A 13,816-nucleotide genomic window follows, 5' to 3' on the forward strand; every position below is an offset into this window, starting at 1 on the left:
TGCAAATGAGGGGAGGGGTCGGGCCTGAAGGGAGGGTTGAGGCCTGGCGGGGGGGAGGGGCAGCATCCCCGGTACCCCTGTGGCCGAGGGGGGGGTTCCTCCACCCCCCTCAGGCCCCGCCCACTGAGCCCCCGCCCCCTCTACCCCCTCACGCCCCGCCCACTGAACCCCGCCCCCTCGCGGCCCCGCCCCCTTTGGGCCCTCCACTCTACACCCCACCCTGCCCCCTTGACCCGCCCCCCCGTAGCCCCGCCTCCTCCGGACCCCTCCCCCTTCAGGCCCCGCCCCCTTCCTCCGTGCCGCCGTGCCCCCGCGGTGCCCATAGCCCCCCCCCGATCCGCCCCCCGTAACCCCGCCTCCTCCGGACCCCTCCCCCTTCGGGCCCCGCCCCCTTCCTCCGTGCCGCCGTGCCCCCGCGGTGCCCATAGCCCCCCCTTGACCCGCCTCCCTGTAGCCCCGCCTCCTCCGGACCCCTCCCCCTTCAGGCCCCGCCCCCTTCCTCCCTGCCGCCGTGCCCCCGCGGTGCCCATAGCCCCTCCCAATCCGCCCCCCGTAGCCCCGCCCCCGCCTCCTCCGGACCCCTCCCCCTTCAGGCCCCGCCCCCTCCGCCCCCTCCCGCGCCGTGCCCACAGCCCCCGCCCCGCGGCCCCGCCCCCCCCGCGGCCCCGCCCCCCCGCGGCCCCGCCCCGCGGCCCCGCCCCGGCCCCGCCCCGTCCCCATGGCCCCCCCCGGGGCGGCGCTGGCCGCCGGGCTCCTCTTCTTCCCCGGGCTCTTCCTGCTGGGCCGGGCCGCGCTGCGCCGGCGCTGCCCCGAGCCCCACGCGGCGATCCTGGCCGCCAGGTAGCGGGGGGGGGGCGGGGGTGGAGGGGACAGGGAGGGGGCGGGGAGGGGACAGGGATGGGGACGGGGATGGGGACAGGGACAGGGATGGAGGGGACAGGGAGGGGACAGGGATGGAGGGGACAGGGATGGGGATGGGGACAGGGATGGAGGGGACAGGGGCGGGGACAGGGGCAGGGATGGGGACAGGGATGGAGGGAACAGGGATGGGGACAGGGACAGGGACAGGGATGGAGGGGACAGGGACAGGGACGGGGACAGGGACAGGGACAGGGATGGGGACAGGGATGGAGGGGACAGGGACAGGGACGGGGACAGGGATGGGGACAGGGACAGGGACAGGGATGGAGGGGACAGGGACAGGGACGGGGACAGGGATGGGGACAGGGATGGAGGGGACAGGGACAGGGATGGGGACAGGGATGGGGACAGGGATGGAGGGGACAGGGACAGGGATGGGGACAGGGATGGAGGGGACAGGGATGGAGGGGACAGGGACAGGGATGGGGACAGGGATGGAGGGGACAGGGGTGGGGACAGGGATGGGGACAGGGAGGGGACAGGGATGGGGACAGGGAGGGGACAGGGATGGAGGGGACAGGGACAGGGATGGGGACGGGGAGGGGACAGGGATGGAGGGGACAGGGACGGGGACAGGGACGGGGAGGGGACAGGGACAGGGATGGAGGGGACAGGGACAGGGAGGGGACGGGGGGGGACAGGGACAGGGATGGGGATGGAGGGGACAGGGACAAGGAGGGGACAGGGGACAGGGAGGGGACAGGGATGGAGGGGACAGGGGACAAGGGGGGCACGGGGGGGGACAGGGACAGGGATGGGGATGGGGACAGCTCAGGGACAGGGATGGGGACAGGGGACAGGGAGGGGACGGGGGACACGGGGATGGGGACAGGGATGGGTGGGGGGGGCCAGGGGCCAGCTCGGGGCCAGGGGCCGGGGGGGAGGGGCCAGGGCCGGCGCGGGGCCGAGGACACCTTGGGGCCGGGGACGAGCGGGGGCGGGGCCGGGGACAAGGCCGGCTTGGGGGGGGGGGGGGCACCGCGGGGACAGCGGGGGGGCTCACGTGTCCCCCCCCGTGTCCCCCCCCGTGTCCCCCCCCGTGTCCCCCCGTGTCCCCCTGTCCCCGTGTCCCCCCCCGTGTCCCCGTGTCCCCGTGTCCCCCCGTGTCCCCCCGTGTCCCCTGTCCCCCGTGTCCCCCCGTGTCACCCCGTCCCCTGTCCCCCCCCGTGTCCCCCCGTCCCCCCCCGTGTCCCCGTGTCCCCCGTGTCCCCCCAGGCTGGTGTCCTCGGTGCAGGCGGTGATGGCCTCCACGGCCGGGTACATCATCTCCTCCTCCTGCCACCACGTCATCGATGACCAGTGAGTCCCCCAGCACCCAGGGGTGCCCCCCCCAGCCCCCACGGGTGACACCCCCCAGCCCCCACGGGTGACACCCCCCCAGCACCCACGGGTGCCCCCCCAGTCCCCCAGCACCCATGGGTGACACCCCCCCAGCCCCCACGGGTGACACCCCCCAGCACCCACGGGTGCCCCCCCCGTCCCCCAGCACCCACGAGTGCCCCCCAGCACCCATGGGTGCCTCTCCCAGCACCCACGAGTGACACCCCCAGCACCCACGGGTCCCCCCCCCCAGCTCCCCAGCACCCACGGGTGACACCCCCCATGGCACCCCCCCAGCACCCATGGGTGACAGCAACCCCCCAGCACCCATGGGTGCCCCTCAGCCCCACAGCTCCCCCCCCCAGCACCCATGGGTGCCCCCCTCAGCCCCCCAGCACCTACGGGTGACACCCCCAGCACCCATGGGTGTCCCCTCAGCCCCCCAGCACCCATGGGTGCCCCCCCCAGCCCCCCAGCACCCACGGGTGACACCCCCAGCACCCATGGGTGCCCCCCCAACCCCACGCCACCCCCCGGCACCCATGGGTGCCCCCCCAGCCCTTTCCAGCACCCACAGGTGCCCCCCTCACCCCCCCCCAGCACCCATGGGTGCCCCCCCAACCTCACGCCACCCCCCGGCACCCATGGGTGCCCCCCCCAGCCCTTCCCAGCACCCACGGGTGCCCCTCCCCCCCCCCAGCACCCATGGGTGCCCCCCTAGGTGCCCCCCCTCCCCCCCCCGGCCACCTGGGTGCCTTGGGGGGGGGGAGGGGATTAAGCGGGAGCTGAGCCGGGATTAACCCGGGGGGGAGGGGTGGGGGTGGGGGAGGGGAGGGGCGGGCACCCAAAGGGTGTGGCAGAGGGTCCCCAAACCCCTGGGTGCCCCCAAACTGGGGTCCCTGGGGGTCCCCAAACCCCTGGGTGCCCCCAAATTGGGGTCCCTGGGTGCCTGGGTGCCCCAAATTGGGGTCCCTGGGTGCCCCCAAATTGGGGTGTCCTGATGTCCCAAACCCCTGGGTGCCCCCAAACCCCTGGGTGCCCCAAATTGGGGTCCCTGGGTGCCCCCAAATTGGGGTGTCCCGGGGTCCCCAAACCCCTGGGTGCCCCCAACTTGGGGTCCCTGGGTCCCTGGGTGCCCCCAAATTGGGATGTCCTGGGGTCCCCAAACCCCTGGGGTCCCCAAACCCCTGGGTGCCCCCAACTTGGGGTCCCTGGGTGCCTGGGTGCCCCCAAATTGGGGTGTCCTGGGGTCCCCAAACCCCTGGGTGCCCCCAGTTGGGGTCCCCGGGTCCCTGGGTGCCCCCAAATTGGGGTGTCCCGGGGTCCCCAAACCCCTGGGTCCCCCAAATTGGGGTCCCTGGGTCCCTGGGTGCCCCCAAATTGGGATGTCCTGGGGTCCCCAAACCCCTGGGTGCCCCAAATTGGGGTCCCTGGGTGCCCCCAAATTGGGGTGTCCCGGGGTCCCCAAACCCCTGGGTGCCCCCAACTTGGGGTCCCTGGGTCCCTGGGTGCCCCCAAATTGGGATGTCCTGGGTGCCCCCAAACCCCTGGGTGCCCCCAAACCCCTGGGTGCCCCAAATTGGGGTCCCTGGGTGCCCCCAAATTGAGGTCTCCTGGGGTCCCCAAACCCCTGGGTGCCCCCGGTTGGGGTCCCTGGGTCCCTGGGTGCCCCCAAATTGGGGTGTCCCGGGGTCCCCAAACCCCTGGGTGCCCCAAATTGGGGTCCCTGGGTGCCCCCAAATTGGGGTCTCCTGGGGTCCCCAAACCCCTGGGTGCCCCCAAATTGGGGTCCCTGGGTGCCTGGGTGCCCCAAAATTGGGGTGTCCCGGGGTCCCCAAACCCCTGGGTGCCCCCGGTTGGTGTCCCTGGGTGCCTGGGTGCCCCCAAATTGGGGTGTCCCGGGGTCCCCAAACCCCTGGGTGCCCCCAAATTGGGGTCCCTGGGTCCCTGGGTGCCCCCAAATTGGGGTGTCCCGGGGTCCCCAAACCCCTGGGTGCCCCCAACTTGGGGTCCCTGGGTCCCTGGGTGCCCCCAAATTGGGATGTCCTGGGTGCCCCCAAACCCCTGGGTGCCCCCAAACCCCTGGGTGCCCCAAATTGGGGTCCCTGGATGCCCCCAAATTGGGGTGTCCCGGGGTCCCCAAACCCCTGGGTGCCCCAAATTGGGGTCCCTGGGTGCCCCCAAATTGGGGTGTCCCGGGGTCCCCAAACCCCTGGGTGCCCCCAACTTGGGGTCCCTGGGTCCCTGGGTGCCCCCAAATTGGGATGTCCTGGGGTCCCCAAACCCCTGGGTGCCCCCAAACCCCTGGGTGCCCCAAATTGGGGTCCCTGGGTGCCCCCAAATTGGGGTCTCCTGGGGTCCCCAAACCCCTGGGTGCCCCCGGTTGGGGTCCCTGGGTGCCTGGGTGCCCCCAAATTGGGGTGTCCCGGGGTCCCCAAACCCCTGGGTGCCCCAAATTGGGGTCCCTGGGTGCCTGGGTGCCCCCAAATTGGGGTGTCCCGGGGTCCCCAAACCCCTGGGTGCCCCAAATTGGGGTCCCTGGGTGCCTGGGTGCCCCCAAATTGGGGTCTCCTGGGGTCCCCAAACCCCTGGGTGCCCCAAATTGGGGTCCCTGGGTGCCCCAAATTGGGGTTCCTGGGTGCCTGGGTGCCCCCAAATTGGGGTGTCCCGGGGTCCCCAAACCCCTGGGTGCCCCAAATTGGGGTCCCTGGGTGCCCCCAAATTGGGGTCTCCTGTCCCCCAAACCCCTGGGTCCCCCAAATTGGGGTCCCTGGGTGCCCCCAAATTGGGGTGTCCCGGGGTCCCCAAACCCCTGGGTCCCCCAAATTGGGGTCCCTGGGTGCCCCCAAATTGGGGTGTCCCGGGGTCCCCAAACCCCTGGGTGCCCCAACTTGGGGTGCCTGGGTGCCCCTAGATTGGGGTGCCTGGGTCCCCCCAAGGGTGATGTCCCTGCGGTCCCCAATTTCCTGGGTGCCCCAAATTGGGGTCCCTGGGTGCCTGGGTGCCCCCAAATTGGGGTCCCTGGGTCCCTGGGTGCCCCCAAATTGGGGTGTCCCGGGGTCCCCAAACCCCTGGGTGCCCCCAACTTGGGGTCCCTGGGTGCCTGGATCCTCCCCAAACTGGGATACCCCAATCCAAACTGGCTCCCCCCCCCCCCCCCCCCCCCCAACTTAAAGTCCCCCCAAAATCCCTTGGGCCACCTGGGTGCCCCCAATGGGGTGGGTGCCCCCAATGGGGTGGGTGCCCCAATAAAGGGGGGGGTACCCCGGGGTTCCCCAAATGCCCGATGTCCCCCTCCCGCCCCCCCCACCCCAGGCACTGGCTGGCGGGGGTGTACCCCCAATTCGCCGTCCCCTACTTCATCTACGACGTCTACGCCATGTTCCTGTGTCACCGGCACCGGGGACGGGTGAAGGGACACGAGGTGGCCCCTCCCCCGCCCCTCAGGGTGGCCCTCGTCTCCTACCTACGCAAGGACCTCCTGATGGTGCTCCACCACGCCGCCATGGTGCTCGTCTGCTTCCCCGTGGCCACCGTGAGTGGGGACGGGGCCAGCTCGGGGTTGGGGACACCTCGGGGACATGGGAAGGGTTGGGGACACGGGGTTGGCTCGGGGACGTGGGATGGAGGAACATCAGGGTGGGATGGACGTGGTTATGGAGGTCCACCACGCCGCCATGGTGCTCGTCTGCTTCCCCGTGGCCACCGTGAGTGGGGACAGGGCCACCGGAGGGTTGGGGACACGGGAAAGGGTTGGGGACACGGGGTTGGTTCAGGGACGTGGGATGGAGGGACATCAGGGTGGGATGGACGTGGTTATGGAGGTCCACCATGCTGTCCTGGTGCTCGTCTGCTTCCCCGTGGCCACCGTGAGTGGGGACGGGGCCACCTCGGGGTTGGGGACACCTCGGGGACAAGGGGACACGGGAAAGGGTTGGGGACACGGGGTTGGTTCAGGGACGTGGGATGGAGGAACATCAGGTCGGGATGGACGTGGTTATGGAGGTCCACCACGCCGCCATGGTGCTCGTCTGCTTCCCCGTGGCCACCGTGAGTGGGGACGGGGCCACCTCGGGGTTGGGGACACCTTGGGGACACGGGAAGGGTTGGGGACACGGGGTTGGTTCAGGGACGTGGGATGGAGGAACATCAGGGTGGGATGGACGTGGTTATGGAGGTCCACCACGCCGCCATGGTGCTCGTCTGCTTCCCCGTGGCCACCGTGAGTGGGGACAGGGCCACCGGAGGGTTGGGGACACGGGAAAGGGTTGGGGACACGGGGTTGGTTCAGGGACGTGGGATGGAGAACATCAGGTCGGGATGGACGTGGTTATGGAGGTCCACCACGCCATCCTGGTGCTCGTCTGCTTCCCCGTGGCCACCGTGAGTGGGGACGGGGCCAGCTCGGGGTTGGGGACACCTCGGGGACATGGGAAAGGGTTGGGGACACGGGGTTGGTTCAGGGACGTGGGATGGAGGAACATCAGGGTGGGATGGACGTGGTTATGGAGGTCCACCACACCGCCATGGTGCTCGTCTGCTTCCCCGTGGCCACCGTGAGTGGGGACGGGGCCACCTCGGGGTTGGGGACACCTCGGGGACAAGGGAAAGGGTTGGGGACACGGGGTTGGCTCGGGGACGTGGGATGGAGGGACATCAGGGTGGGATGGACGTGGTTATGGAGGTCCACCACACCATCCTGGTGCTCGTGTGCTTCCCCGTGGCCACCGTGAGTGGGGACAGGGCCACCGGAGGATTGGGGACAAGGGAAAGGGTTGGGGACACGGGGTTGGTTCAGGGACGTGGGATGGAGGGACATCAGCTCGGGATGGACGTGGTTATGGAGGTCCACCACGCCGCCATGGTGCTCCTCTGCTTCCCCGTGGCCACCGTGAGTGGGGACAGGGCCACCGGAGGGTTGCGGACATGGGAAAGGGTTGGGGACATGGGGTTGGCTCGGGGACGTGGGATGGAGGAACATCAGGTCGGGATGGACGTGGTTATGGAGGTCCACCACACCCCCATGGTGGCTGTTGACTTTCCCATGGGAGTGGGGATGGAGATGGGGCCTTGGGGACACTTGGGGACAATGGGATGGGTTGGGGACACTTGGGGACGTGGGATGGAGGGACATCAGCTCGGGATGGACGTGGTTATGGAGGTCCACCACGCCGTCCTGGTGCTCGTCTGCTTCCCCGTGGCCACCGTGAGTGGGGACGGGGCCACCTCGGGGTTGGGGACACCTTGGGGACAAGGGAAAGGGTTGGGGACATGGGGTTGGCTCGGGGACGTGGGATGGAGGGACATCAGGGTGGGATGGACGTGGTTATGGAGGTCCACCACGCCGCCATGGTGCTCGTCTGCTTCCCCGTGGCCACCGTGAGTGGGGACAGGGCCACCGGAGGGTTGGGGACACGGGAAAGGGTTGGGGACACGGGGTTGGCTCGGGGACGTGGGATGGAGGGACATCAGGTCGGGATGGACGTGGTTATGGAGGTCCACCACGCCGCCATGGTGCTCGTCTGCTTCCCCGTGGCCACCGTGAGTGGGGACGGGGCCACCTCGGGGTTGGGGACACCTCGGGGACACGGGAAAGGGTTGGGGACACGGGGTTGGCTCGGGGACGTGGGATGGAGGAACATCAGGGTGGGATGGACGTGGTTATGGAGGTCCACCACGCTGTCCTGGTGCTCGTCTGCTTCCCCGTGGCCACCGTGAGTGGGGACGGGGCCACCGGAGGGTTGGGGACAAGGGAAAGGGTTGGGGACACGGGGTTGGCTCAGGGACGTGGGATGGAGGAACATCAGGTCAGGATGGACGTGGTTATGGAGGTCCACCACGCCGCCATGGTGCTCGTCTGCTTCCCCGTGGCCACCGTGAGTGGGGACAGGGCCACCGGAGGGTTGGGGACACCTTGGGGACACGGGAAAGGGTTGGGGACACGGGGTTGGTTTGGGGACGTGGGATGGAGAACATCAGGTCGGGATGGACGTGGTTATGGAGGTCCACCACGCCGCCATGGTGCTCGTCTGCTTCCCCGTGGCCACCGTGAGTGGGGACAGGGCCACCGAAGGGTTGGGGACACGGGAAAGGGTTGGGGACACGGGGTTGGCTCGGGGACGTGGGATGGAGGGACATCAGGGTGGGATGGACGTGGTTATGGAGGTCCACCACGCCGCCATGGTGCTCGTCTGCTTCCCCGTGGCCACCGTGAGTGGGGACGGGGCCACCTCGGGGTTGGGGACACCTCGGGGACAAGGGGACACGGGAAAGGGTTGGGGACACGGGGTTGGTTCAGGGACGTGGGATGGAGGAACATCAGGTCGGGATGGACGTGGTTATGGAGGTCCACCACACCCCCATGGTGGCTGTTGACTTTCCCATGGGAGTGGGGATGGAGATGGGGCCTTGGGGACACTTGGGGACAATGGGATGGGTTGGGGACACTTGGGGATGTGGGATGGAGGGACATCAGCTCGGGATGGACGTGGTTATGGAGGTCCACCACGCCGCCATGGTGCTCGTCTGCTTCCCCGTGGCCACCGTGAGTGGGGACGGGGCCACCTCGGGGTTGGGGACACCTTGGGGACAAGGGAAAGGGTTGGGGACACGGGGTTGGCTCGGGGACGTGGGATGGAGGGACATCAGGTTGGGATGGACGTGGTTATGGAGGTCCACCACGCCGCCATGGTGCTCGTCTGCTTCCCCGTGGCCACCGTGAGTGGGGACGGGGCCACCGAAGGGTTGGGGACACCTCGGGGACATGGGAAGGGTTGGGGACATGGGAAGGGTTGGGGACACGGGGTTGGCTCGGGGACGTGGGATGGAGGAACATCAGGTCGGGATGGACGTGGTTATGGAGGTCCACCATGCTGTCCTGGTGCTCGTCTGCTTCCCCGTGGCCACCGTGAGTGGGGACGGGGCCACCGGAGGGTTGGGGACACGGGAAAGGGTTGGGGACACGGGGTTGGCTCGGGGACGTGGGATGGAGGAACATCAGGGTGGGATGGACGTGGTTATGGAGGTCCACCACGCTGTCCTGGTGCTCGTCTGCTTCCCCGTGGCCATGGGGACCAGGAATGGGGACAGGATCCCCTCGGGGCCACCTCGGGACCATGGGGCTGGTTGGGTGCCCCCATTCCCTCGTCCTCCAACCACCCATCTCCTTCTGGCACCCATGTGTCCTCCTGTGTCCCCGTGTCCCCCCCCCGTCTCCCCCCAGCTCTGGCGCCAGGGGAAGGGTGACTTCTTCTTGGGGTGTCTCCTGATGGCCGAGCTCAGCACCCCCTTCGTCTGCCTGGGCAAGGTCCTCATCCTGGTGAGCACCCACCCATGGGTGGTCCTGAGGGTGGCGGGTGGCCGGGGGGGGGGGTCCGAGCGCTGGGTCTGCAGGAGGACATCTTGGGTGGCCATGGGTGCCTCAACCCCTGGGAGATGTGGGTGCCCATGGGTCCCTCAACCCTGGGTAGATGTGGGTGCCCACGGGTCCCTCAACCTTGGGCAGATGTGGGTGCCCACGTGTCCCTCACCCCTGGGTGGATGTGGGTGCCCATGGGTCCCTCACCCCTGGGTGGATGTGGGTGCCCACGGGTCCCTCACCCCTGGGTAGATGTGGGTGCCCATGGGTCCCTCAACCCCTGGGCAGACCTGGGTGCCCACGGGTCCCTCACCCCTGGGAGATGTGGGTGCCCATGGGTCCCTCAACCCTGGGTAGATGTGGGTGCCCACGGGTCCCTCAACCTTGGGTAGATGTGGGTGCCCACGGGTCCCTCAACCCCTGGGAGATGTGGGTGCCCACGGGTCCCTCACCCCTGGGTAGATGTGGGTGCCCATGGGTCCCTCACCCCTGGGTAGATGTGGGTGCCCATGGGTCCCTCAACCCCTGGGTAGATGTGGGTGCCCATGGGTCCCTCAACCCCTGTGCAGACCTGGGTGCCCATGGGTCCCTCAACCCTGGGTGGATGTGGGTGCCCATGGGTCCCTCACCCCTGGGTAGATGTGGGTGCCCACGGGTCCCTCAACCCCTGGCCCCACCTGGGTGCCCACGGGTCCCTCAACCCCTGGGAGATGTGGGTGCCCACGGGTCCCTCAACCCTGGGTAGATGTGGGTGCCCATGGGTCCCTCAACCCCTAGGAGATGTGGGTGCCCACGGGTCCCTCACCCCTGGGTAGATGTGGGTGCCCATGGGTCCCTCAACCCCTGGGAGATGTGGGTGCCCATGGGTCCCTCAACCCCTGGGTAGATGTGGGTGCCCATGGGTCCCTCACCCCTGGGTAGATGTGGGTGCCCATGGGTCCCTCAACCCCTGGGAGATGTGGGTGCCCACGGGTCCCTCAACCCCTGGGAGATGTGGGTGCCCATGGGTCCCTCACCCCTGGGTAGATGTGGGTGCCCATGGGTCCCTCAACCCCTGGGAGATGTGGGTGCCCACGGGTCCCTCAACCCCTGGGTAGATGTGGGTGCCCACGGGTCCCTCAACCCCTAGGAGATGTGGGTGCCCACGGGTCCCTCACCCCTGGGTAGATGTGGGTGCCCACGGGTCCCTCACCCCTGGGTAGATGTGGGTGCCCACGGGTCCCTCACCCCTGGGAGATGTGGGTGCCCACGGGTCCCTCAACCCCTGACCCTACCTGGGTGCCCATGGGTCCCTCAACCCCTGGGCAGACCTGGGTGCCCACGGGTCCCTCACCCCTGGGAGATGTGGGTGCCCATGGGTCCCTCAACCCCTGACCCTACCTGGGTGCCCATGGGTCCCTCAACCCCTGGGCAGACCTGGGTGCCCACGGGTCCCTCACCCCTGGGAGATGTGGGTGCCCACGGGTCCCTCAACCTTGGGTAGATGTGGGTGCCCACGGGTCCCTCAACCCCTGGGAGATGTGGGTGCCCACGGGTCCCTCACCCCTGGGTAGATGTGGGTGCCCATGGGTCCCTCACCCCTGGGTAGATGTGGGTGCCCATGGGTCCCTCAACCCCTGGGTAGATGTGGGTGCCCATGGGTCCCTCAACCCCTGTGCAGACCTGGGTGCCCATGGGTCCCTCAACCCTGGGTGGATGTGGGTGCCCATGGCTCCCTCACCCCTGGGTAGATGTGGGTGCCCATGGGTCCCTCAACCCCTGGCCCCACCTGGGTGCCCACGGGTCCCTCAACCCCTGGGAGATGTGGGTGCCCACGGGTCCCTCAACCCCTAGGAGATGTGGGTGCCCACGGGTCCCTCACCCCTGGGTAGATGTGGGTGCCCACGGGTCCCTCAACCCCTGGGAGATGTGGGTGCCCATGGGTCCCTCACCCCTGGGTAGATGTGGGTGCCCACGGGTCCCTCAACCTTGGGTAGATGTGGGTGCCCACGGGTCCCTCACCCCTGGGTGGATGTGGGTGCCCACGGGTCCCTCAACCCCTGGGAGATGTGGGTGCCCACGGGTCCCTCACCCCTGGGTAGATGTGGGTGCCCATGGGTCCCTCAACCCCTGGGTAGATGTGGGTGCCCACGGGTCCCTCAACCCCTGGGTAGATGTGGGTGCCCACGGGTCCCCCACCCTTGGGTAGATGTGGGTGCCCACGGGTCCCTCAACCTTGAGTAGATGTGGGTGCCCACGGGTCCCTCACCCCCTGGGTAGATGTGGGTGCCCACGGGTCCCTCACCCCTGGGTAGATGTGGGTGCCCACGGGTCCCTCACCCCTGGGAGATGTGGGTGCCCACGGGTCCCTCAGCCCCTGGGTAGATGTGGGTGCCCATGGGTCCCTCACCCCTGAGCAGATCTTGGTGCCCATGGGTCCCTCAACCTTGAGTAGATGTGGGTGCCCACGGGTCCCTCAACCCCTGGGTAGATGTGGGTGCCCATGGGTCCCTCAACCCTTGGTCCCACCTGGGTGCCCAGGGGTCCCTCAACCCCTGGGAGATGTGGGTGCCCACGGGTCCCTCAACCCCTGGGAGATGTGGGTGCCCACGGGTCCCTCAACCTTGGGTAGATGTGGGTGCCCACAGGTCCCTCAACCCCTGGGTAGATGTGGGTGCCCGTGGGTCCCTCAACCCCTGGGTAGATGTGGGTGCCCACGGGTCCCTCAACCCCTGGGAGATGTGGGTGCCCACGGGTCCCTCACCCCTGGGAGATGTGGGTGCCCACGGGTCCCTCACCCCTGGGTAGATGTGGGTGCCCACGGGTCCCTCAACCTTGGGTAGATGTGGGTGCCCGTGGGTCCCTCAACCCTTGGTCCCACCTGGGTGCCCATGGGTCCCTCAACCCCTGGGAGATGTTGGTACCCACGGGTCCCTCAACCCCCGGGACATCTTGGTGCCCACGGGTCCCCCACCCTTTGGTAGATCTTTGTGCCCCCCCCCCTCCCTCACCCAATCCCGCCCCACCCGCCCCCCCACCTTGGGTCCCATGGGTGCTCCCCCTCCCCCGCAGTACCGCCGCCAGCACACGGCTCTCCACAAGCTCAACGCGGTGGCCTTGCTCCTCACCTTCCTCCTCTGCCGCCTCCTCCTCTTCCCCTACCTCTACTGGGCCTACGGGCGCCAGCGGGGGCTCCCCCTCCTGCGGGTGCCCAGCACCCTGCCCCCCACCTACAACCTGGCCGCCGCCGCCCTCCTGGCCCCCCAACTCTACTGGTTCCTCCTCATCTGCCGGGGGGCCTGGCGCCTCTTCCGCGCCCCGCCCCCGCCCCGCCCGCCCCCCTGAGCCCCCCCAACCCCCACCCGGGGGGAGCACCCAGCCCCCCGCTGCGGCCGGCAGCTGGGGGAGGGGGAGGGGGGATCTGTGGGGCGTCTATGGGGCGGCCTGGGGGATCTATGGGGCGTCTAGGGGATCTATGGGGCACCCTGGGGCATCTATGGGGCGTCTATGGGGCAGCTGGGGGATCTATGGGGCACCTTAGGGATCTATGGGGCACCCTATGGGATCTATGGGGCACCTTCGGGGATCTATGGGGCACCCTATGGGATCTATGGGGCACCTTCGGGGATCTATGGGGCAGCCTGGGGGATCTATGGGGCACCCTATGGGATCTATGGGACACCTTCGGGGATCTATGGGGCGTCTATGGGGCAGCTGGGGGATCTATGGGGCACCTTAGGGATCTATGGGGCACCCTGGGGGATCTATGGGGCAGCTGGGGGATCTATGGGGCGTCTATGGGATCTATGGGGCACCCTGGGGCATCTATGGGGCGTCTATGGGGCAGCTGGGGGATCTATGGGGCGGCCTGGGGGATCTATGGGGCACCTATGGGGCAGCTGGGGGATCTATGGGGCACCCTATGGGATCTATGGGGCACCTTAGAGATCTATGGGGCACCCTGGGGGACCTATGGGGCATCTATGGGGTGGCCTGGGGCATCTATGGGGCACCCTATGGGATCTATGGGGCACCCTGAGGGATCTATGGGGCGTCTGTGGGGCACCCTGGGGGATCTATGGGGCGTCTATGGGATCTATGGGGCGGCTGGGGGATCTATGGGGCACCCTATGGGATCTATGGGGCAGCTGGGGGATCTATGGGGCATCTATGGGGCACCCTGGGGGATCTATGGGGCGTCTATGGGATCTATGGGGCACCCTATGGGATCTATGGGGC

General features: G+C 68.8%; 1 protein-coding gene across 1 annotated transcript; it reads left to right on the forward strand.

Annotated features, from left to right (window-relative positions):
- Positions 1-733: 733 nt before the first annotated feature.
- On the forward strand, positions 734-12,922 carry TLCD3B (TLC domain containing 3B). Its single transcript, XM_075139420.1, has 5 exons — positions 734-840; positions 2,137-2,220; positions 5,557-5,776; positions 9,464-9,559; positions 12,650-12,922. The coding sequence occupies exons 2-5, from the start codon at positions 2,162-2,164 to the stop codon at positions 12,920-12,922; spliced, it is 648 nt and encodes a 215-aa protein (XP_074995521.1). The 5' UTR covers positions 734-840; positions 2,137-2,161.
- The last annotated feature ends 894 nt before the right edge of the window (positions 12,923-13,816 follow it).

Source organism: Calonectris borealis, unplaced genomic scaffold (genome assembly GCF_964195595.1).
Source record: "Calonectris borealis unplaced genomic scaffold, bCalBor7.hap1.2 HAP1_SCAFFOLD_233, whole genome shotgun sequence".
NCBI lineage: Eukaryota > Metazoa > Chordata > Aves > Procellariiformes > Procellariidae > Calonectris > Calonectris borealis.